The sequence below is a fragment of the Excalfactoria chinensis genome, chromosome 4 (genome assembly GCF_039878825.1).
Source record: "Excalfactoria chinensis isolate bCotChi1 chromosome 4, bCotChi1.hap2, whole genome shotgun sequence".
NCBI lineage: Eukaryota > Metazoa > Chordata > Aves > Galliformes > Phasianidae > Excalfactoria > Excalfactoria chinensis.
In genome coordinates, this window is record NC_092828.1 from 25,189,240 (window position 1) to 25,210,836 (window position 21,597).

The 21,597-nt window shown below is 41.1% G+C and overlaps 2 protein-coding genes across 4 annotated transcripts; both read right to left on the reverse strand.

Annotated features, from left to right (window-relative positions):
* Positions 1 to 1,478: 1,478 nt before the first annotated feature.
* On the reverse strand, positions 1,479 to 6,935 carry PDCL2 (phosducin like 2). The gene is made up of 6 exons (XM_072334469.1): positions 6,786 to 6,935; positions 5,017 to 5,137; positions 3,236 to 3,326; positions 2,404 to 2,547; positions 1,955 to 2,163; positions 1,479 to 1,642 (listed from the first exon to the last, which is right to left on the reverse strand). Exons 1-6 carry the CDS (start codon positions 6,933 to 6,935, stop codon positions 1,479 to 1,481), a joined length of 879 nt encoding a protein of 292 aa, XP_072190570.1.
* A 591-nt stretch (positions 6,936 to 7,526) lies between these two features.
* NMU (neuromedin U) lies at positions 7,527 to 20,326 on the reverse strand. 3 transcript variants are annotated; one of them, XM_072335934.1, is made up of 10 exons: positions 20,162 to 20,326; positions 18,495 to 18,553; positions 14,892 to 14,939; positions 14,738 to 14,797; positions 13,788 to 13,817; positions 13,642 to 13,692; positions 12,031 to 12,105; positions 9,132 to 9,185; positions 8,397 to 8,436; positions 7,527 to 7,876 (listed from the first exon to the last, which is right to left on the reverse strand). In XM_072335934.1, exons 1-9 carry the CDS (start codon positions 20,292 to 20,294, stop codon positions 8,401 to 8,403), a joined length of 546 nt encoding a protein of 181 aa, XP_072192035.1. In that variant the 5' UTR covers positions 20,295 to 20,326; the 3' UTR covers positions 7,527 to 7,876; positions 8,397 to 8,400. The 3 variants fall into 3 exon arrangements, with proteins under 3 accessions (XP_072192035.1, XP_072192037.1, XP_072192036.1); XM_072335936.1 differs by lacking the exon at positions 12,031 to 12,105; XM_072335935.1 differs by lacking the exon at positions 13,642 to 13,692 and having other exon boundaries at positions 7,744 to 7,876.
* Positions 20,327 to 21,597: the final 1,271 nt, after the last annotated feature.

Below are 21,597 nucleotides of genomic sequence, written 5' to 3' on the forward strand. Positions count from 1 at the left end.
CCAGGCTGTGCAGATCACACTGCTGCACGTTCTGCCTGCCGTAGCTTAACTGAGGCAGTGCTTTTTAATGTGTTACCTTGGAAAATATTTTATGGCCTTCTGAAGGAACAGGACAAAAAGCTTAGAAATGTAGTAGTAGTTCTGTGAGGTTATTTCCACCGAGAAACACTGTGTCCCTAATCCTGGTGGTCAATGTGAGTTTGCTGTGATGGTTGTGTTAGGGGCAGCATAGTCTGCAGATGTCGGATTATGAGTTTACAGTGAGTGCTGCGTGCTCCTCTAATGCTGCAAACCCTCCATGCGTAATGGAGGTTTGCTGCGAGGAGGAAGTGGGTGGTAGCGCCCTTTTCACAGCAGTCACCTCAGGTGAATACCAGCGTTGCCTGGGGATTCGTATCAGACATCGCTGATGACCTGCTTGCATTTAAAAACTAGAACTAGTATGAGTTTAAGTGGCAGAGAAGCTGTTAACTCTGCAATGCATCTGTCTGTCCTATGTGAATCTGTAAACTATAAGCTTCCAGTTCCATACCTGACAGCAGATACCTGCTTATAACTGCTTTATCCTCCTGGCTAAAAAGAAAACACTGATGTTCACTTTCTTGTTTTCCTGTGGTACCTTCATGCCAAATGTTAAGCGAACCATTTGTTTTCTTCCTGCATACTGATGCAGTAAACCATGTCGAGTCTGTATAATCTTTAGCACGTTGAGGTTTTTGGGTTCTTTTTTAATTGAGTCATTGGAAAAAAAACCCAACAACTGTGATATCCAATTTGGTTCACTGCTCGCGATAAATAAAAATGCCAAATCAGGAGTGTGCTCACTTCATTCACTGACATAGTTTTGCTTGGCTTATATACACATGGACCATGAACTGTTTCGCAAAGTATGCCCTTATTTTTACTGCAAAGGAACAACTGATCCAGCTGTGTGCATTAGGAGAGTGCAAAGAGAATCCTTGGCGCTAGAGAAAAATTCTTGCATACCTGTCAAGCAAGCAGAAATCATTAGTCATTACATCCAGGGCTAAATCCTGTTTTTATATCAATGTACGCATCCTTTTCTTCAGATCAGCAGTTCAGTGGGGGGGAACTAAGAAAGTATTTAGAGTAAAAACCCACTACAGTTGTTTCACCGTGAGTTAAAGGAGTCAAGCATTCACCTCTCATAGTCAAAGAAGAGGAATAAAGTATGGATTACAGCCAAAGAGCTCACAGCCTCCTCCCCTTCCTCTTCCATTGGAGCACTCTGAAAAGAGGAATGCAGGCTCCCAGCATCCACAGGAGCTGCCTCCGGGAATCCAGAAAATAAGCAGGGCTTTCATTTTCTACGTTAAGTTTTCTACTAAAAATCAAAGCAGAAAAACATACAAGTGAAACAAAATCCCTTTTTATTGTTTCAGACTCCCAAATGCAATAGAAAGCTACGTTTGTGCTGGTTTGAGCCTGAGCAGGTTACCTGCGTGGAAAACTCATCCTCAAGTAATAAGTGGTTTCAGTACATCGCTGCCTTTTGTACTGATGTTTTCACGAACAGAAATGCTTTGCATCGATAATGTCATCAGATTTATAATGTCCTTTTTGGGGTTTTCTTCTAAGTCACTTTCAATTGCTCCAACTTCTGCTAGCTTCCATTCAAGCTCTGTAACAACAAGTGACAATTTACGCTGTTGATTGCAATGCATTTTCACTTAAGGGCTTTTGTAAAAGAACCAAGCTGTATCTCAACAGCAAGAAAAAAACCTGTTAATGTTAACTGTGTTGGTGTAAAATACCTATGCTTGCCAAAAGTTCTTAGCACTGCAGGATTACATGAATTATTCTTGGCTTTTTGTTGTCCTCCCTACAAAAATATTCTGATCTTTTCCTTTTAAGCGGCAATCTTTAGATCTAACGATTACAAACAATGTAATTCTTCTCTATAAAGTGAATTACTCGGAAGTATTTCCCTTACCTTCCACTTTAAGATACATCCCGCCGCATTCAGCTACCCCGATGAACCTGGCTTTTATTTCACCGTTTTTGTAGATCAATATTGTGGGTAAACACCTGTCGTGGTAACTCTGGATGCAGCTGTTCACAGCGGCTTTGACAAACTTGGCTTCCGGAAACTTTCTGGCTAAGAGGCTGAGATGTTCATCGACTAGTAGGCACATTGGGATGCTAGGAAAGGATAAGAGGGTATAAGAGGTTTTGTTTTGTTTCCCTCCTGCCCAGTAAGCGCTTAGATGTCGGCAACTTGGCTGACAGGAGGTCCCGTGCTCAATGGAGTCATTTCCATTGCCTCCAACCAGCTGCTGTTTGATAGTCTGCTGTGTTTCATTCCTCTTAGTATTCCTGTCTAATCACCAGCTGCACTCCCTGTTTTGATGTACTCAGTACCTGAAACTAGAAAGTAATTACCTTGACCGATAAAGATGAATTATGACCCAAACATCCTCAGGAGCATTTGTAACTTCCTTAACGTACTGCTCCCCGCTGATTTCTCTCAGCTCCCCATACTTTCGCCTCCTCTGAAGACATTTCCATTCTTGCAAGCGTTGCTGCCTAATTAGAAGGCAGTAAGAAAAATAAGTCTATTTGAAACATTTAAAATGCATTTTTAATAATATTTAGTACGTTTTGATCAATTCCTTCTAAAAACCCGTCTTGAGCAACACTCTAGCTCAAGGTCTTCAGTATCATTTCAGAGCTAGAAGAGTTTCTATGCTAATCTTATTGAATAAAGGTAACAAATAGTATACGAACATAAAACTAAGAAGGTCTTTACATCAGCTTCAACTTTGGGAAACTTAAGAAACAAACACTGCAAAGTGCTTTAATCACCTGAGAAAAAGCACAAAGCACCATACAGGTGCAAATCATCTTCATCATTCTAAACATCAGTAGTTTGAGTGTGAACTACCAGTATTTAATGTACAAATGTGATACAACACATTACAATATTTCATGAAAACTGGAATGTGGAACCAGTAGATGGCAGCTTTCATCTGTAAAAATAATTGCAAAGTAGAAAACAGAAAATGAAAATGCCTTCTTGAGATGTGTTCAACTACAAGAAGCTATTCATTGTACTGACTGAAAGCCACTGTAGAACCCGCAAGACTAAGGGTATGTGCAACATTATTACACTTCAGCAGCAATACATCATAATTTACACACAGAACAGGAACAGTATATGGTATGTCATGGAAAGGATGTCTCATTGTATCTTAATATAGGAATCTTACTACACCTGTACATCTCAATCGCCTTCCTATCAGCCTCATCAAAGTCATCTTCAGCTTCTTTTAATTCTTCAAGACTCATTCTTTCATATGGTTTCACTAGAAACAAAACAACAACAAAAAATAGTTTGTTCTCTAAAGCACTTGCACATTTTAAATGTATGGAAATTATTATACAGACATGGAATCGATGAAAGAGATGCTGATTTCAGAAGGTGTTCAAGGCCAGGCTAGATGGTGCTTTGACTAACCTGACCTAGTAAAAGGTGTCCATGCCCATGGCAGGCAGGGTGGAATGAGATAATGTTTACGGTCCCTGCCAACCCAAATCATTCAATGACAGAAACTAAAATGATGCAGAGTGGTATGTCATGCTACCATTTATTATTATTATTATTATTATTATTATTATTATTATTATTATTATTGTGTATTTTAGCTGTATTTTTATACAAACAATATCCTGATCAATGCTGCCTGTAAGAATTTGGCAGAGTCTACTACTGAAGAGACAACTTTCTCTGCTCTGTAATAGTGACTAGAACTCTGTAGAATCTGAAAACCCCTGAACAAGTTGTAACTTGCCTTTCAGCTCAAGTCTAAAACTTGTCAGAAAGTGACAATTCCTACAGCACATTTAAACAAGAGCCTTTGTTGCTCTATGGAAAAATGTTTGCCTGCAGGAAAGTAGTGGGAACCAAGAGGACCAGTCTGTGGTGCCACTTCAGTTTCCCACACCTTAATGCTTTCTATCCTTTAAGTGGAAATTATAGAAAGTGGAGGCTGGAAAAATTTGGCTGGGTTTGGATGGGATCCTGAGCAACCTGATCTAGTGAGCGGCAACCCTGCTCACAGCAGGGGGTTTTGAACTGGATGGTCTTTAAGGTTCCTTCCAACCCAACCCATTCTATAATTCTATGACAGCTGCAGTAATGATTCTGTAGTACTTTCAGGTATCTACAAAGAAAGTGAAAATACATTATTTTTTTTTTCCACAGTCTCTGTGAAAAATCAGTTTTTACAATTCCAATTAAATGAACATTTGCTGATGTCATGGTTTTGCAATTTTGTAATTTTGCTATCAGTATTCCACATCATAACATCATGTTAAGCATAGATAATTTTGACGAATCTGCTGCTCACAGAAAGAAGACTACATGTCCCAGGGAGCACCACGGTCAGTCATATGACCAGGACTATATAATCTCACTTCAGTGCTGGACTCGCTCTCTCGGATCCTGCCAGCCATGGGGGAGTGTGTGGAAGCGTTCCAGCCGTTTCGCCTAGAGTTACAGTAGGCCTCTCGGTTTTGGGACTCACTCTTATTTTACTTGATTTGTTAGCCTTAATTCCAATTATATTGCATTATATTGTGTTATTCTGTATTCTGATATAGTATTTAGTAAAATAGTGTGCCTCTTTAGATCGCTGCCGCTGTATTTATTTTCTCTTTCCCTGTTTTCTTTTCCTTTTGGGATAGCGGCCCTGCAGGCCGTCTATACCCCTGTCATGGGTGCCGGTAGATTTTAGGGTAACCTTTGACAGCTGAGAATTGGATATTTATAACTGACTCTGCTTTGAGGGAAAACAAGCCAGATTACGTTCTTTCCATTCTTGTTTCTTTTTGATCTGTGGTCTATGAATGTTCTCTTAACTTTGACTGGAAGAGATAGCAAAGGATGGCCCTTGCAGCAGGAAAGGTTCCCACCGTGGGGATGAACCTCACACCACACACTTCTGTGTTTCAAGTGTCATTATTCTAATAGCATGTATTTGAAATTTGACTCGCCTTCTGCTTCTTTCTGCAAGCGTAAAACCATTTCTTCAGTTTCATCTTTTGGCTCTTCTTTTGGAGGAAGGATTCCAAACTTTCTTAATACGTCGTTCCATTCGGTATCTTCATTTGGGTCCTGTTTTGGTATTATGGAACAAAATTAAACTGACAAATCAGTCTTCCGATTGATTTTGACCAAGCACAGCCATTTTTCACTCTGGCACATGTTAAGGATGTAACAACTGGAAATCGGTACTTAGAGATTGCAATACTTTAACAGTCCATTCTCTACCGTGATTTCCCATTTGTCATCCTTCAGTTCTAAACAGAAACCAGCAAGAAGATGGGAGAGAAAAAAACCCCTCAAAATGTAGGTCTAGACAAAGAAATCAGTATCCAAAACACCTGCTGAAGCTTTCTAGGAGACAGGTGGAAACCTGCTTCAGAAACCCAGAACCATCCACGGCTTACTTAAACAAATACTGCAAGAATTTTGTATCAGTGTTTTTATGTTGCTACTGAGAATAAACTACAGACATATTGTATAAACATACAGAAACATGCCTAGAATCAGGGGGGAAAAAAGGTGGGGGCACTTTTAAATGAATGATTATTATTAATATGTTAACATAACCCTATTTATAGCATGTGACTTCTGTAGGCATTAAGCCTACATTTGTAGTAATTTAATTAAGATAAAGGAACCTCATCTATTTGTAAGGCTGCATTTATTCTCAGATTATCACATTAAAAGAATATTTTAACTGGGCTGCAACACATAAGGATGTCTTTCACAAGGACTGGAAATGCTAGGCAGATTTTAAAACAGGTTGTTAATCGGTGTTGTATTTTTTACCTTGAAATACAGCCTGAAAACCTCCATGAAGAAAGGCCTGAATAGATTTTTGTATACCAGAAATATTTGATGGCGTTCGTAATAATGCAGCATCAAATGAACAAACATTGCATTACAAAAAGGTTACCTGAGGAAACACCCGGGCTTTGCATTATGTCATTACCATGGCTGCGAGTGATGTGTTTGCCTTCCCAGCCAGCAACTGCCTTGCTTTTATTCAACAGATTACAGAGCTTAGCAGGAATACAACAACACAGTTCTAATGATACCACAAATCAAATGCTAAGATATAAACACTTCCAGGAATTTTGTAATGATAAAACAAATTCTTTTGCATCTCAGATGTAAAGAAATAGGAAACCTGCTAAGACAGTAAAGAGCACCATCCTGTTGCTCCCTGGGAAGCACAGTGGGTCTGCAAGGTGGCCTTTACCTCTGCCATAGGCTGGAGCAGGCAGGAGGTGGCAGCAGCTCCAGGCAGCTCCTGCACCAGTCCTGCATGGGCTCAGCAGGCCTTCAGCGCTGCTCCCAACTCACACTGCTCACACAGCACTCTGGCCTCACAAGCATCTAGAGCTTATTGCTGAGAGAAAGGGATTTTGTACCAGAATGCTTCAACTGATTCCTTCTGCAACACTCAGACATTCAGGTTCTGAACCAGGAATGCCAACTCCACTGCAAATAGGTATGTTATTTGGAGAAGTATTTTCTGCAGCATTCTACCACTGAGAAGCTGATTTTATTGCTCAGCCTGGAAAGTACAGTAGCAAGCTTAATTCCTTGCTTACATTTTTATATGTGAGTAAAGTTAGAACAGGCAATGTTTGCTCTTTCTTTGACTGAAAAGTAGTGGATGTAATCCACTTCAGGCAATAGGCCCCCTTCACAAAAGGGAACACAGTGCAGGCCGCTCTGCTCATGGCCCAACCCGTCCCTCCGGCCTCTGCCCAGCCGGCAGCTCCCCATTTCCCCCGGTTTCCCTCAGGCCCTCAGTCTCGCACCCACCTGCATGGCCTCCCGCAGCCCTGCCGCTCTTCACGGCGGCGGTTGGGGCAGAACCGGGTTCTAACGGTTCCATTTACCTCATAGGGGCAGCTGGTACAGCGCGAGATCCGTGGTGCGCCAGTATGGTGTGGGGCTAGGCGACAGCACAGTGTGTGAAAGCCAGTGCTCTGCCCTTCGGCTGATCACACGAGCAGGAGGGGTGCTGAGTTCTGCTCACCTTGTGACCAGCCAGTGTTAACAATAATCCCTGTCTACACTGTTATTAGGTCAATGGCAGAGCATCCACCACCACTCTGGGCAACCTGTACCAGTGCCTCACCACCCTGACTGTAAAAACCTTCTCCCTTATATCTGATCTACATCTCTCTACATCTGGACTTCATGCACTGTTTTACCAATCAGGCATTTGAAAGCTTTGCTTTGGTGTAAGTCTTTTCTGCAGGACCCAGCTTGCTTGTATCAAGATAACAAAAGATTGTGCATTTTCAGTAAATATGAGAGCAGAATAATAACTTGCAAATGTAACGGCTACATAAATTTGCGTCATTATATATAACAAAAATGCCCTCTCAAATACAAAACAAACTAAACTGCCATTCTAAGGACTACATGAGAGATCTGCAGAACACTCAGAAAAAAAATGGTAGCCTACGTTGCAAACATTCCCATTAGAACAACTCTCTCAGAGCCTTTATTTGTGAAGGCAAATAAATGTACACAGCGGTGTTGTTGGGGACAATATCTCTTGCATGCATACACTGAGGATTTTTTATTGTTCCATTTAACACAGTTGTAAACGTCATAACAGTGGGAAACAAATCATTTTAATATGCTTTTAATGCAATCAAGGAAGTAAAGAAACATTTGAATTCTTAAGTGAATCTTATGTAAGAGCATTTACATTCTAGTGATTTATAATTGTACATTAGTAAGGAATTGTCTCTGTGAGGAGAACCCTATGTCCATATACTCAGCATTCTTGCAGCATAAGTTCTACTTCAGGAATCTAAAACCCTGAAAAATAAGAACAAGTTTTAGCCATTGGTATGGTACACAGCAAAATACTTAAGATATGTCAGAGGTGTAAGATACATTAGAAAACAGAGCATCGGAATATTAGCAGAGAATTGAATGATTTTAAATCAAAATCTGAAGTCCACACTTAATTTCAATGTAAGGGTAGATCTTAATTCTGTGTAAGAGCAGCCCAGGCTGTCAGTTTACTTCTCAGTATGTATTTGACGGGTTGTTGGATCAGTTCTTCCTGATCTTTTCATTTATCATTGATAACTTTACAGACTGTCTACAGATCTGGGGTCTTTTCCATTTCTTGCCTCCAGAAACACTTTGTTCTCTCTTCTGTGAACTGAGCATCTATAGCTTCTACTCACTTTAAACAAAGATATGTGGATAAAGCATATTTCAAAGAAGACTGTCTGAAGAACTCTATTTCCAATCATAAATGCTATGACATATTTGTACAAAAAATGAAGTACTTTCAATGCAGGTGATGATGAAAGCATTAAATAGATACCTCCTCAGTGAAAATCCACCGATCTCTTCCCGTTACGTGGCTGAAAGACAAACATCCAATAAACACTGTAGAAAACTGACCGGTTTCAGTAACAAAATCCCACACAACCTGATACCACTAACCTTGTTTCAAGCTCAACGTATCCAGAGACAACTGTAGGTCACCCTCAGTCTAAATTCTCTAGAAATTCTTATTTTGAGGTAAGTTATCTTTAGAATACGAGTTCAATACATTAAGGAGATCCCTTTATGGATCAAATTGAGGCAATGTTTGTTTTTCAAGATTCTTAATATTTATCGTAGTGAAAAACATATCAGTAGTTACCTGAATTTGAAAGATTCTAATCACATTCCATCTCTTTTTTATTTTATTTTATTTTATTTTATTTTATTTTATTTTATTTTATTTTATTTTATTTTATTTTATTTTATTTTATTTTATTTTATTTTATTCTTTTTTGATACTTAAGCATCATCAGGAAGTTTCAATCTGGTTCTGTTATCCTGATTACTTTACAAGCACATGGTCAGTGCTGTGCAAAACATGACTGAAGTCACTGGAAGTTGCGTTTCTCATCTACTGCAAAGACAAACATTTCTAATGGAATTGCTTATGGTCGAAGACTCTCAACAGAAGAGTTTTCTCTGACACAGTAGTTCTTGTTTTAATTCACTATACCATTCATTTGGTAACAACCTAAAAAGAAAAAGGAAAAAACTGGAGAACAAACCATACCCTGAAGAAAAAGTATCCTCTGCTTTGAATCCCTCCAGCTCCTTGAAGATCCTCCTGAAAAAGAAATAGTATTTCAGATGATACCTACTCTTGTGAATGAATCCCCTCAAAGAGATTGCTTATGTACTTAAAATAAGCATTTCTTCAGTACTACTATACAGACTCACCCCTTAAAACACACTATGTACATATTTCTCTATGCAGCTTATACTCTCACGAGGAAATTACAGAAAACACATGAATGAAGGCCAAAATCCACTCTAAATTTTGACTCAGTTTTGATTGTTCTAGAATTGGACCAGTCTTTGTTATTGACAGGCTTCATTGCAAAAACACAACCAGTTCCATAATCTTGGAGTCTTTACGCACAAAGCAATTTGTACCTCATAGAAGGACAACAGTGGGAAGAACCCACAGAATTGCTCAGGTTGGAAAAGTCACGATCCCCAAGTCCTCAAAGCTTAAAAAAACATGAGTATTTGGGCCCAGCCAAGGACTGAGGTCCCAGACTGATCCCAGAGTTACATCCTGATAAACCCTCACAGAATAATTTCCAAAGAGAAGACCAATACTTATGACATTCTATCCTACTCATGCTGTACGCATTGAGAAACAACTGTCTACTAATCTGTACAGCAAGGAGCAAAGAAAAGATCAATGAAGGAAACAGAAATGCCATTTAAACCTATTATGTACAGAGAATGAAGTATCCAGCTGCTTTAATGAGACCTTCATTAGAAAACATACTAAGCTTAATCACAGTATTTTCATTGTCTGTGTCTGTCCTGCAGAGGGAAGGACAGACCCACTCAGAAATGCAGTACTTCAAATCTTGAGCTTAGCAGCACATAGAATTTAGGTGGAATGTGTTTACTGTATGATCCCTTAACAATGATAGTGTTTCTCAATTAAGAACTGAGGTTGCATAATCTCCTGGGTTATGATCATAGCCAGAGTAAAGACAGAGAATTTCCAAAACCACTCGCTGTTTCTTAATGAAAGATGGGTGTGTAAGCATAGATATCTGTATCTCTTCATACACAATGACAATAAAATGTGCACTGTGGTGTGGTACTACATCTGTGCAAAGCTTTCCTCATTGTAAAAACTGAGGAGTTTGCTGAATCCAGCTGGCATTGTTCCTTAATTATCACACTAATTCGTTATGTGAAATTCACTCTTAAGTGATTCAATATACAACAACGAGGAGTTGAAAGAAATGTGCTCCTAAGCTCCTGTTTTAACAAATCATGTAAGCGATTGTTTAGGGAAAAAAACAACAACACACCACAAGGCCACATGATTTTCTGAATGGTTCCTCAAAAAGAAGAAAACCTCTAATTTCATTGTAGCTCATCAGCACCTCCTCACTGCTGAACTTTTCAAGCTTTATCAAGATGAGAGACAGCACTTCACAAAGCAAAAAAAACCTGTCCGGTACATTTTAATCGCAAAGACGTTTTCTTCCTGTGTACTGCACGTGTCTGAAAAGACGTAAAATCTCTAAAGAAGAACATACCCTCCACAACGCACCATACAGACTTCACTATGGACAATCTAATCTTGATAGGACCACCTCTGTATTCCACTTTTGTATTATGTCAGGAGAAGACAATAAGCACGAATAGTGGTCAAATTAACCAAGAGCCTGCAGTGGATCTAAGGGAAAAACAACCTGAAGTTGATGTAAAACAGGAAGTATGTGGATCTTAGGTTTTGCTATACGTGAACTTTTGGAATTCATATAAAGATTCTTAATCTGCACTTTTCAATTCTTTTCATAGCGGTATTATAGGGATGAGCATTAATACCCATCTGTTCTTCGTTTATGAAATTTGAAAGTGAATTTGAGAAAAAAAATACTGAAATTTGATGATATATTGGAAACAATTGAACTATTCCACTGTGTGTGAAAATTCTGCTCCCAAATAAGACGTTTTTCTATGGAAAATCAGTTTTACAGCGCCTCTAGATTTCAATAATATGTAAGCAAGAAAGGGTTAAACTTTACTGAGCTTCATTTAATACCTTAAATTCAAAGCAAACTTTTGCTTTTCCATCTGCAAAACAGACAGTGACTGCTCACTATTTTCAAACTGCAAACTCCAAAATAAGAAATGCTCCAAATTGTGTGTCCCTCTCATTGCCACCTATTTTATCAAAAGTTTATGTGCTACTTGAAGTGAGAAGATGTATTCCTCTTCCTAAGTTTTGCTTCTGCTGATTCTAGATCAGGTAATAAAGTCATTCAACAGGAATTTAACATCCATTACAGGGTATGAGAATGAAAGAAAAATAAAGGCACTATAGAAAGAGAAGTCATTTTATTCTCAAAAGACCCATTTCTGTGGCTTGTTGTTCAGGAAACCAAGACACTGGGCAAAAAACTGTAAGAAAGAACTTTCTTATCTGCACCTTAACTTAAACAGTAATATTGCCTACATAGGGTTTTTCTGAAATCCTTAGCTCTGTAGGTTGTAAATAACGTGCTTAAGGAGTAAATATGGTTTGAATTCCAAATGGGGAAGGAAATAAAAACCAGCCCTCTCTAGAAAGTACAATTCAACTGCAATATAATGTACAGATAAATCTGCAAGTATTCTTCTTTTTATAAAGCAACTACCCAGACCAGTTTGAATATAGGCTCAGTGTTGAACTGGCACTCTATGCTAAGCATTTATTGCTTTATGTTTAAAATGTTAAGTACCACCAGGATCATTTTTCACTAATTAAAGAATAGAAAAAAAAAAATGCAAATTTCTAATGAAAACAAATCAGTGTGACACTAAACCCTGAAAATAAAAAGGCTTTGAGTAGAAGGGCCTACAAGGACATTTGAGGTGTGCTAATGGATCACCTAATGTGAGAATGCAAGCATGCATAGTTTAAGATTACATACGTCCACTTTGTATCTCTTCAGTCTTCTCTCATTAAGCTGGGGAACAAGTTGCAGCAAAGGATGCAGGACAGACGACTGAGAGGACATGAACAAGACCCATGAGCAACAGTGAAATTCTGATCTTATGATGCAAAAATAATATCTCTTCCTGCAGCAGTGGCTTATGGACCAGTGGGTACCAAGGACTGAAGATGTTACTTGCGAAACTCATTTCTGAACACTCTGAGTTTATAACAAATGGGAACATACATTTATATTTACATGGAATGTGGCTTGCAAGGAGATGGAGGGACAAGCTGTGCATCCTCACCTTTATTCTCTGGCCCATCAGAACTGTTAACAGTTCTCCTGCCCAACTAACTGCAGTTATTCAGGCCTTGATCAGCCTCTGTATGTGGTACAGAGAACATTCACATACACTACTCTTAATTTCTTATGGTTACCTGCTACAGAGGTTAACATCTTCAATTTCTGTTGTATGAAAATTCATTTAACTTACTTAAATTACTTTATTACTAGAAAACAGTTTGCAGAGGGGATCCATTCTGAAGTAAAATTAGTGACTGTGACACTGGTCATCATTCTGCTTAATAGACAAGCTCCAGTTCGGAAATCCCTGGTCCTTTATGAGGTTTTGTGTGCTCACACAGAGCCTGGGAAGCACAGTGGCAATGTGTGCAGCCTAAGTCCCCAAGCAGTGACTGGTAGCACAGAATCATGTGGGCATGTGGAGAGAGCTTCAGGATGGGGAGGAAAGGGAATGCAGTAAACTTTTAAGCAGGAGTAGGAATAGAAATAACTAATTTCCTTGTGTCCTGAGTACCATTAAAAGCTCCAGAGAAGCTTGTGAAAATACTGACCGCAACATTAGCAGTACTCTCAGGAGGCCTGGAAAACTGTATCAACTTTCCAAGGAATATATAGCCTATTTCTGAAGGAATTTAATGAACAAGGCAACGATGGACATCAACATATAAAAATGATTGTTAAGAAATGAACAAAAACATTCTCTAAATCCTACAGTGTACATAAAAAACAAACAAATGTGCCATAAAACAACAGATGATGACTGAAATTTCAAAGCAGGAGTGAATCACGTGATTTATTTGTTGGCTGCTGCGAATATTTTTATAGCAAAAATACTAGACTGTTTTTAAGTCGTGATATTTCTCATAGTGTACTCCAAAATGTAAACGAGACTTGCATACTTTTTTGCCTGTAAGATATTTGCGATACAAACAAATAGATGCATACCATTTAATTTATAATTAATAAAGATGCTCTAAGGCTTCTTAAAATTTATGGTCATGTTCTCAACCTCTATGAATCAGCATTGTTTCACTGTATGCTATGTTCCATTACCAGAAGTAAGTGTTTTATCTTATTCTTAAATGTTGACTCTACAAGACTAAAATATTTGTTGTTTTCCATTTGCACACCTGTACCTCATCGGTGATTGTCTCACATGTTATTAAAGTACAGCCTCTGTTTTAAATTTGAAACCCTCCTATCTGAGCCTGTACAGCTGCAGAGACTACTGCAGAAATGAATGTCGCCTTGGTGCTACTTAAAGGCACACGTGTACTCACATGGAGGTGCCAGGCCACTTACCCTGACGTCTGAGTTTCCTGAGTCATGAGTCTTAGAATAATGAAATAAGAACTGTTCAAAGAAATTAAAAGCGGGGTTTTACTTACAAAATAAAGGATTTTGCTATTAATTTTAGAGGGATCGTAAGGCATACATAGAAATCTTACCCTTTTCATGTTGTCTTTTTCATCTAAACCCTGTGGGAATAATAATCAGTAGAGAGATTTGTATTTGTTCAAAAAGAAAAAGTTGATGATTTCATTTCAGAGAATCACAGGATACCCCCAAGTTGGGAGGGACCTGAAAGCATCATGGAGTCCAAACCATGGCTCCACACAGAACCACACAAAATTCAAACTCTATGTCTGAGAACACTGTCCAAATGTACCCAGAACTTCGACAGCTCAGAGCTGTTATCACTGCTCTGAGAAGCCTGTGCCACATGCACTGCCCTCTGGTGAAGGACTCTTTCCTAACACCCTGCTTGACCATGCCTTGACTCAGCTCCATCCCATTCCCATCCGGTTCCTTTGGGTCCTATTACTGTCACCAAGGAGCAGAGATCAGTGCTGCCCCTCCACTTCCCCAGGGAGGAGCTGTGGGCTGCAACGAGCCCACTCCTCAGTATACTCTAAGCTGAAATGTTGTTTCAAACTTTTCAATACTAGATTGAAATATCATTGTTCTCCTTTGACAGATTTACTGTATGACTTTGCTTATCAATGTAATTACTCTTTTGAAACCCTGTATAAAGCACTGATAACTCTCAATTAGAAGAATTGATGGGTTTAGTGGGTGCTCCTTGTTGTTTTCCTAGCAGTAACAGCAGCAGACTCTCATGAGTAAATTTCTTACCCCACAAATTTTCTAACCTAGACCAATAAAACCAGCTGAAACCTTGTATCCAAACTGGAGATCCTTTAACAAACGCTGGAGTCTACCAGTTGTCCTTAATAGGCATTGTGTTAGGACACACAGCATTTCAGAGTAAGAACTGGCATGCTACTTTCAGCATTGAGTGGCATGTGATTTACTGGGCCCTCAGAACCCGCTGTAGGCACTGGCACACTGAGAGATCTTGCTTCAGAAATGCCAAGTAGCCTTTTGTGTGCGTTACCTGTGACTTCTGGAGGAATCCCATCACCAAAAAACAAAGTTCTTCCAGTGTACTGGGCACCTAATGAAAAGAAAACATGAGCTCAGGTATCACACCCTCATTCTTACCGTATAATAAATACCATAAGTAGTAAAGCAACCTTTATTTGTCTCACCTGAGGCTGAGAATCTGTGGACATGTAGGCAGAACAGGCATCGTCTATCTGTAAAAGTTCACACAGTCCTTTTTCATAAGTCAGATTAACATAAACAAGTTAAATAACTATATTCTCAATATTATGGTTCAGCCAAAGGCATGGCAAGCTTGTCCTGTATCAAATTCCAGAAAGAATTCTCATAGGTATATTCATGAAATATTTTGAATTCAAGGGGGAAAAAAAGCAAACCACCAAATAAATACATATGTGCTTGATTTCAGCTATCACATCTTCAATAGCCTTACACCATTTATGTCCCTACTAAATCTGTCTCCAGCTAAGACATAATGTGAGTATCTGGGGCATGGACTATGAACTTCAATATACTCTGTGATATCTTTGTATTATAAAAAATAGCAAAGCAACTGACAACGCTGCAGCAAGTGATTCAGTGCTCAGTCCTCAAACACTCCTCTGCAAATTGCATTTTGGTGTCCCTTCAGGTGTATGACCCACTCATCTCTTGAGTGATGATGATATGTGCCAGCACCTCTTACGCATGCTACTCAATTTGTGTGAGTCACCAAGCAGTTCATATCTGAGGTTTGCAACGATTTCTTTGGCACATGAGGAGCCTTACAAGATTTTGTTTAAAATCGCACCAAGATCCCCCTGGCTGTTTTTCTTATCCCCAAAAACAGGTCAAACCTCAGCACCTGAGGAAGAGCCTAAGAAGAGACCTGTGGTTTAGGAAAAGTCATACTTTCTATCCACCAGCAAACTTTGCAGGTACTCTGAGTTGAGTACAGGTCATTTGTAATGAAGCTCAGAGGATTTCTGTTTTGTGAATTGGACCAATCTCCCTCTGAATCATTGTAAACTCTTAGCATCTACAACACCCTATGGTAAGGTGTGCTTAAACACTCCACAAAATACAATCTCTGTTTGCCTTGGTCAGTCCTTCCAAAGCTCACTTCATTCAGCGCTACCATGATCTTGTCTTGGCAGAAGTAACAAAGAAGTGATTCCCACTCATCCTCTACCTGCTTTTCATATATTCTTTCTATGTTCTCTTCTCCAAGATGAAAGAGTCCTGCCATAACAAATCATTTTCAGTGGAGTTTTTAATCGGAGAAAAAGAAGTGGAATAAAGTACACTTGAAATCATGGAAGAAATGTTACCCCAGCTGAGAGCTCAAGGTATTCTGTAAGAAAGAGAAAATGTCTCCAGAACTCAAATCAAATCTGCACAGCTTAAAAATAATGGGAAAAAGGCTCCACTTTTCATTATGTAACTTTTAGGTTGTATCTATTGTGATCCATTTGATATGCACCAGTTTTCTTCCTTTGAATATTCATTACTGTTAGTAGAGGTGCCATCACTGTCTTGTTCACAGACTGCATCAAAATGCTTTGTTATTAAATAAAATGGGCGATGCAGTGGGCCTTATGATTTTATTGTGGGTAAAAGCCCTAAACAGTGCTCTTTAGTGAAGAAAACACTCAATGAAAAAAAGCAATAAACAAATAATGCATATCAGTACTTCAAGACAAGAGACGATGCATTTCTCTAGAGAGAGGCTATGAAAAAGCATTATCAGAGTGGAAAGCTAATAGCTCACAGGATTCCCCCCTCAAGTAGCTTTTGTTTGTAACACGACCTTCCTAGTCTCTATTTTCTTCATCTTGCATTTGTTCGTCTCTGGTATATTGGCTCAGCTTTATTACTTTCAGGGTAAAACACGTAGAGAGAAAAATCTGCAGTGAAGGACATAAACCAAACTGAAATCATTTTGGAAGCCTAAGTTAAAGAGGTACTTTTTCTTTTCAGTGAGGGATTCTTTGTTGTTATTCATTCATTGGTTTATCCACTTGATTTTCAGTTGGAGGAACTATTAGTGATCACTGTAATTTAACAGCAGGATAAGCCAGACTTCTTTGTATTCAACAAAGTACAAGGCAGTGTATCTCTCAGCTAAAACCTGCATGGAAAAAGCAAGAGCTGAAGAAAAGCCACAGTTTATGCTGATTTATTTTTAAAAATGCATATATAACTTTCATAATTCCCATTGCCCCTAATGAATCTTCTCAGTAATTTTCTCTCCTTCCTCAGAAATGTGGCCTGGGGTTGGGAGCCTGTGTGTTATTTGGTGCTGGTTAAGTAACAAAGAAATCAAAGGATGTCAGAAAGTTCCGCTGTTTATGAGCTCAGAATCATTCCTGGAAAATAGTAGTTTAATTTTGAGGCAGTGTTTCTGCTGAATGATCAACTACTCAAATAACAAGCAGGGAAGAATACTCCAAGGAACTCCAGTGTGAATTTGTTGCCACGCTGAGTAGAAGTATGTACCTACACATCTGACCCTCTATTTAGTTCTTAAGGCTCTTGTAGTCCTGTACTATACTTGCTAAAGCAGTGTCTTACACCACTTGTGTTACATAATTTTGCACAGAATTAAGTGTCCATATGCATATATTTTGTTCACTGAAATCAACATTAACCTTGCCTTTGCCTTCAGTGATCACTGACCTTAATCCAATGCTATAAATAACAAATCCCATCAATAAATGCAGAAATGTGTAGAACAGCATATTTTCAGTCTGGAATTTAACTCATTTTCACAAACTCCTTGGAACTGTTAGGATGTTACTTCCCAAGAGATCATTTTTCTCCTAGGAGCACAGCACCATCAGGGCTTGTTCAAGTGCCGGGCTAAGAACATGACAGTGGTTGAGTCAATACTTGCAAAATGCACTGACAGTAAGGAAGAAATTTACACTGTGCAGCTGTACCCAGGGTGAGTCACTTGCTTTCTAATGTTATCAGAAGCTACAAAATTAAATAACAACAGAAAACTTGAAAAGTTACAGCAATGGCAGGGCACACAACTTGCAAGCTGAACCCTCTCTCTGTGTTATGCTCTGATTGTCCATCTGCTCCAAAAGGGTACAAAAGAGCTCATGCCAACACACAAGTAACATCATGGAATACATTTCAGAGATGAGAATTAAAGCTGTAGTTGTGGTTGGTAAAAAAAAGTTAGAAAGGCAAACTGCAATGGGGTGTTGTCCTCTACTTCGTGAATTAAGATGCTAAGGTGTGACTGAATACTGGGTCCCAGCCCTGTCAGCAGAATGGAAGAAGCCAGAGACTGTTGGAATGAGTTGAAACAGTCAGTGCCTATCATACACAAACTATAAAGGTATCGATTGGGACACTGTGCTGCTTCCAAGAACAGTGACCTCCTGGTCAATGACAGCTAGAGGATAACTGCCACCAGACAGAGCTCTCTGCTGAGCCAAAGCAGTCTGTTTCCCAAATGAAATCTCAGCACCAAATCTCTGGATACTGTTTGGAAATCTGGAAAATAAGGTGTTTCACATCTTCACCAATGTCAGAACAGGTACATGGGAGAAGTAGGACTGGAAGAGGAAGCACCTCTCATACGAGAGAAAGCATGGAGAGGGAAGGCATGACCACAACAAAGATTGGAATAAGAAATAGTGTTAAACTTGTATCCCTGACCTACCAGGGTTAAGCTGGCAAGGATGCTCCCAGCCCTCACCCTAGAGCCACGGGTTTTCTGCAGTTGGCAAAGCCAGCCTGCCCGCAGAACTCACCTCCTTCCACAGCTGCAGTTCCTGCTCTGCCTCCAACGCTTGGGATGGCATCGGAACACCTGGAAGCACAAACAATGCTCAGCAACACCGCGTAGCAAGGGTCATTCTTGTGGGTATCCTAAAAGCACTGTGTCCCAAGGAAGCTTGCTGCTTGCTGGTAAGGTTTGCCAGGAGTCATCCAGTTTATCCCTGTGCCCAAGGTTGCTGTCTGTGACCATACCCAGCCAGTTCATGCTCCGTTTTTACCAACCACTGGTGAGCAGAGATTTTACAGCCTCCCAGAAGGTCTATAGTTACCTCTGGTGCTTTTTTTCCTTCCCCAAATAATTGTACCAAATTAAACAAAGAAAAGGATGAAGGCAGTCTTAATGAGAATAGCCAGGTGGGCAGGATGTGAACCCAGGATATCCAAGTAGCACAAATAGCAATAGGAATAACTTCCAGGCATAAAAGATATGTTGCAAAAGCCCCTTTTGGTATTGACACAGGCTTGAGATGTACAATCAGCATGTAGCGATAGAGGGGAGTCTTAACTTCATCCTGTGTAGAAACTATTTCTGAAATCTCTGCAGGAAGTTTACATGGCAGTAAAACTGCCTTTCAATGAAAACTGTGCTTTTTTGATGCGTGCTTTAGTTCAAGGAGCAAGTCCAAAGAAATCAAGGTTGCTACAGTTCTCATTGTCATTGTATTCTGCTCTTAATTCAGAGTGTTCACTTTGGAGTATTGCCTGGGACTGGTGCCTTGGTAGCCATGAGTGCACCATGATTCACTACCTCATAGGTTTCCTTAACCCTCCTCAGCTCACTCACAGAACTCTGATGGCAGGTTCAGTCCCACTTCGTGAGCTCCCAGCAGTGCAAAGCAGCATCCCTCCATCACCCTACCCAGAACAATGCTGAACCTACACAGGGGCTTTCGTAAGTGCCAGGTGCACAATTTCAGTCATCTCTGTGACCACACAATGCGGTGTGCTGCTGCCATTCCTCACCCTCCTTTTCCCTCCTTCCTCTCTCCCCCATCTCCAGAATTCATTTCTAACACAGTATGTGGTGCATTACAAATACCCAGCACAAAAGCCCGTGATGAAAGTGACTCGCACATCCCCAACACAGGCAAACAGACTCAGTGCACGGCAACAGATGATGTGAAGTGCTCCACAAGGTGTAAGCGCTTCGTGCATGCAGAGTGGGACAGCAGGACGGGCAAGGCAAGGCACTGTGTTCTGTTACAATGCCCATCAGCTGCTCTCGCTTTAGAGTGCCCTCTCGTATAAAAATAGCGGCTGCCAGGTGTAACACAGCACTCCCAATGACACTAACGATAACCGGTCTCCCTGTTTAAGTAGCTGATCAACTTCATCCATCCCCACTACGATGACATCGGTTTGATCAACAGCCGTTTTCCCCCTTTATCAGAGCGCAGTTTGGACGGGACAGAGTTATCCCCGGGGCAGGAGGAGGGGCCCCTCTCCGCACCCCAACCCCTGTCCTGGGACAGGACCCATCCTGGCCCTGGCCTCGGCACCTCCTCAAGCCCCGCACGGATCCCACCCCGCTCCTCAGCCCGACGGAGCGCTGCGAGGCTTTGGGTTTCGCGGGGATGCCGGGGTAATCCCTCCGCCCCCCAAATTTGCAGTGATGGGGCTGCGGGAAGATGCTCCTCACCTTTGCAGACACGCACGGAGGAGGCGAGGAGGAAGAGAAGCAAGAGAAGCGGGGAACCCGGCAACCCCCCGCCGCTGCCCGGGCCGCGCGGTGGGATGGTCGCAGGGAGCTGCTGCTGGCAGAGCTGCGCCATAGCCGCCGTGCCCCGCTCTGCCTGCCCGCCGCTGGCCGTGCCGCTCCCTGCCCAAACTTTTTAAATCTCCCTGACACGTGGACGAGCATCACCCTGACTCACGGAGCGCACGTCAGCCGCCCTGCCCGCCCCGCCGGCCTCCCCCCGCCCGGGGCAGACCCCCTCTGCTCCGCCGGTGACTCAGACCCGCTCCCGGCCCTCTGCGGCCGTGCGTGGCCCCGCTCGGCCTCGGGACGGAGACCGGACGGTCTTTGCTTCTTCACCTCACCCCTCGGGGAAAAAGAAATCTTAGCTTTAAAAGACGCGTGTGAACATCCCCAGCTATGGCCGCGGCCTCACGATGTGCGCGAAGTGGCCGGCTGCCCCTTGCCGCGCCTGGTGGGAGAGGGAGATGAACTGAGGGGGGTGGGGGGTGGAGGTGAGCTGTGGGCATCGCCTGATGCTAAAACTGTAACCCCACCTGGCAGCTGGAGAGGTGCGAGCAGCTCTGATCGAGAGGAGAATGAAGCCAGGTGATAAAGAAGCCACCAGGTGTGCTTGTGGCTGACTCTGCTTCCCCAATCTACACCACGGGCAGATTTGCAATTCTAGGGCAGAACTGCAATTCTTTCTAATAGGGAAAGAGAATTTACTGGAAAGAGCAGCACTGTTGTATTTAATCCCCAGATGACAGCAGAGGAAGCTCTGCACAGCCCCAACTTTGCGATCATAATGGAAATCAGCTTCTTATCTAGACACTGGGTGAGCCCTGGGACAACAGGGAAGGCACACACACACACCTGAACTGCCACACCAGGAAGCAGAACTCAGCAGTATGGTGGTACAGCCCATCTGAGGATTCAAAACTCAATGCAGAGCCACCAGCACACAAGAAGCTCAGCAGGGTGCTGGGCTGGTGCCGGCTGCGCAGTGTATCTGTCATGGGAGGATCTTCTATATCATGTTCAATAGCAAAGCTTTTCTTGATATGAGTGCGGGCAGAATTAATCCTTGTGTTGATGGAAAAACCATTTATTGGATCAGAAGAGAAATCAAAAAAGCCTGTATTTTGTATTTATTATTGTATTCACATCTACCCAGTTACAAGAGGTGTTTTAGTCCAAAACAAGGAACTGAATTTGGTTCTGGTTTCTGTTAATAAAAACAGAAGATATTTATTTAGAAGACATCATCATAAACTGGAAGTCATTAGAGCTGAAAGGTATCTCCCTCATCTATCTCAATCCAAATACATAAATTAGCACCCTGAGCCTTGGCCTTTGGAGGGATTTAATCTGTTGTGCATTTTGCTAATTAATACCTT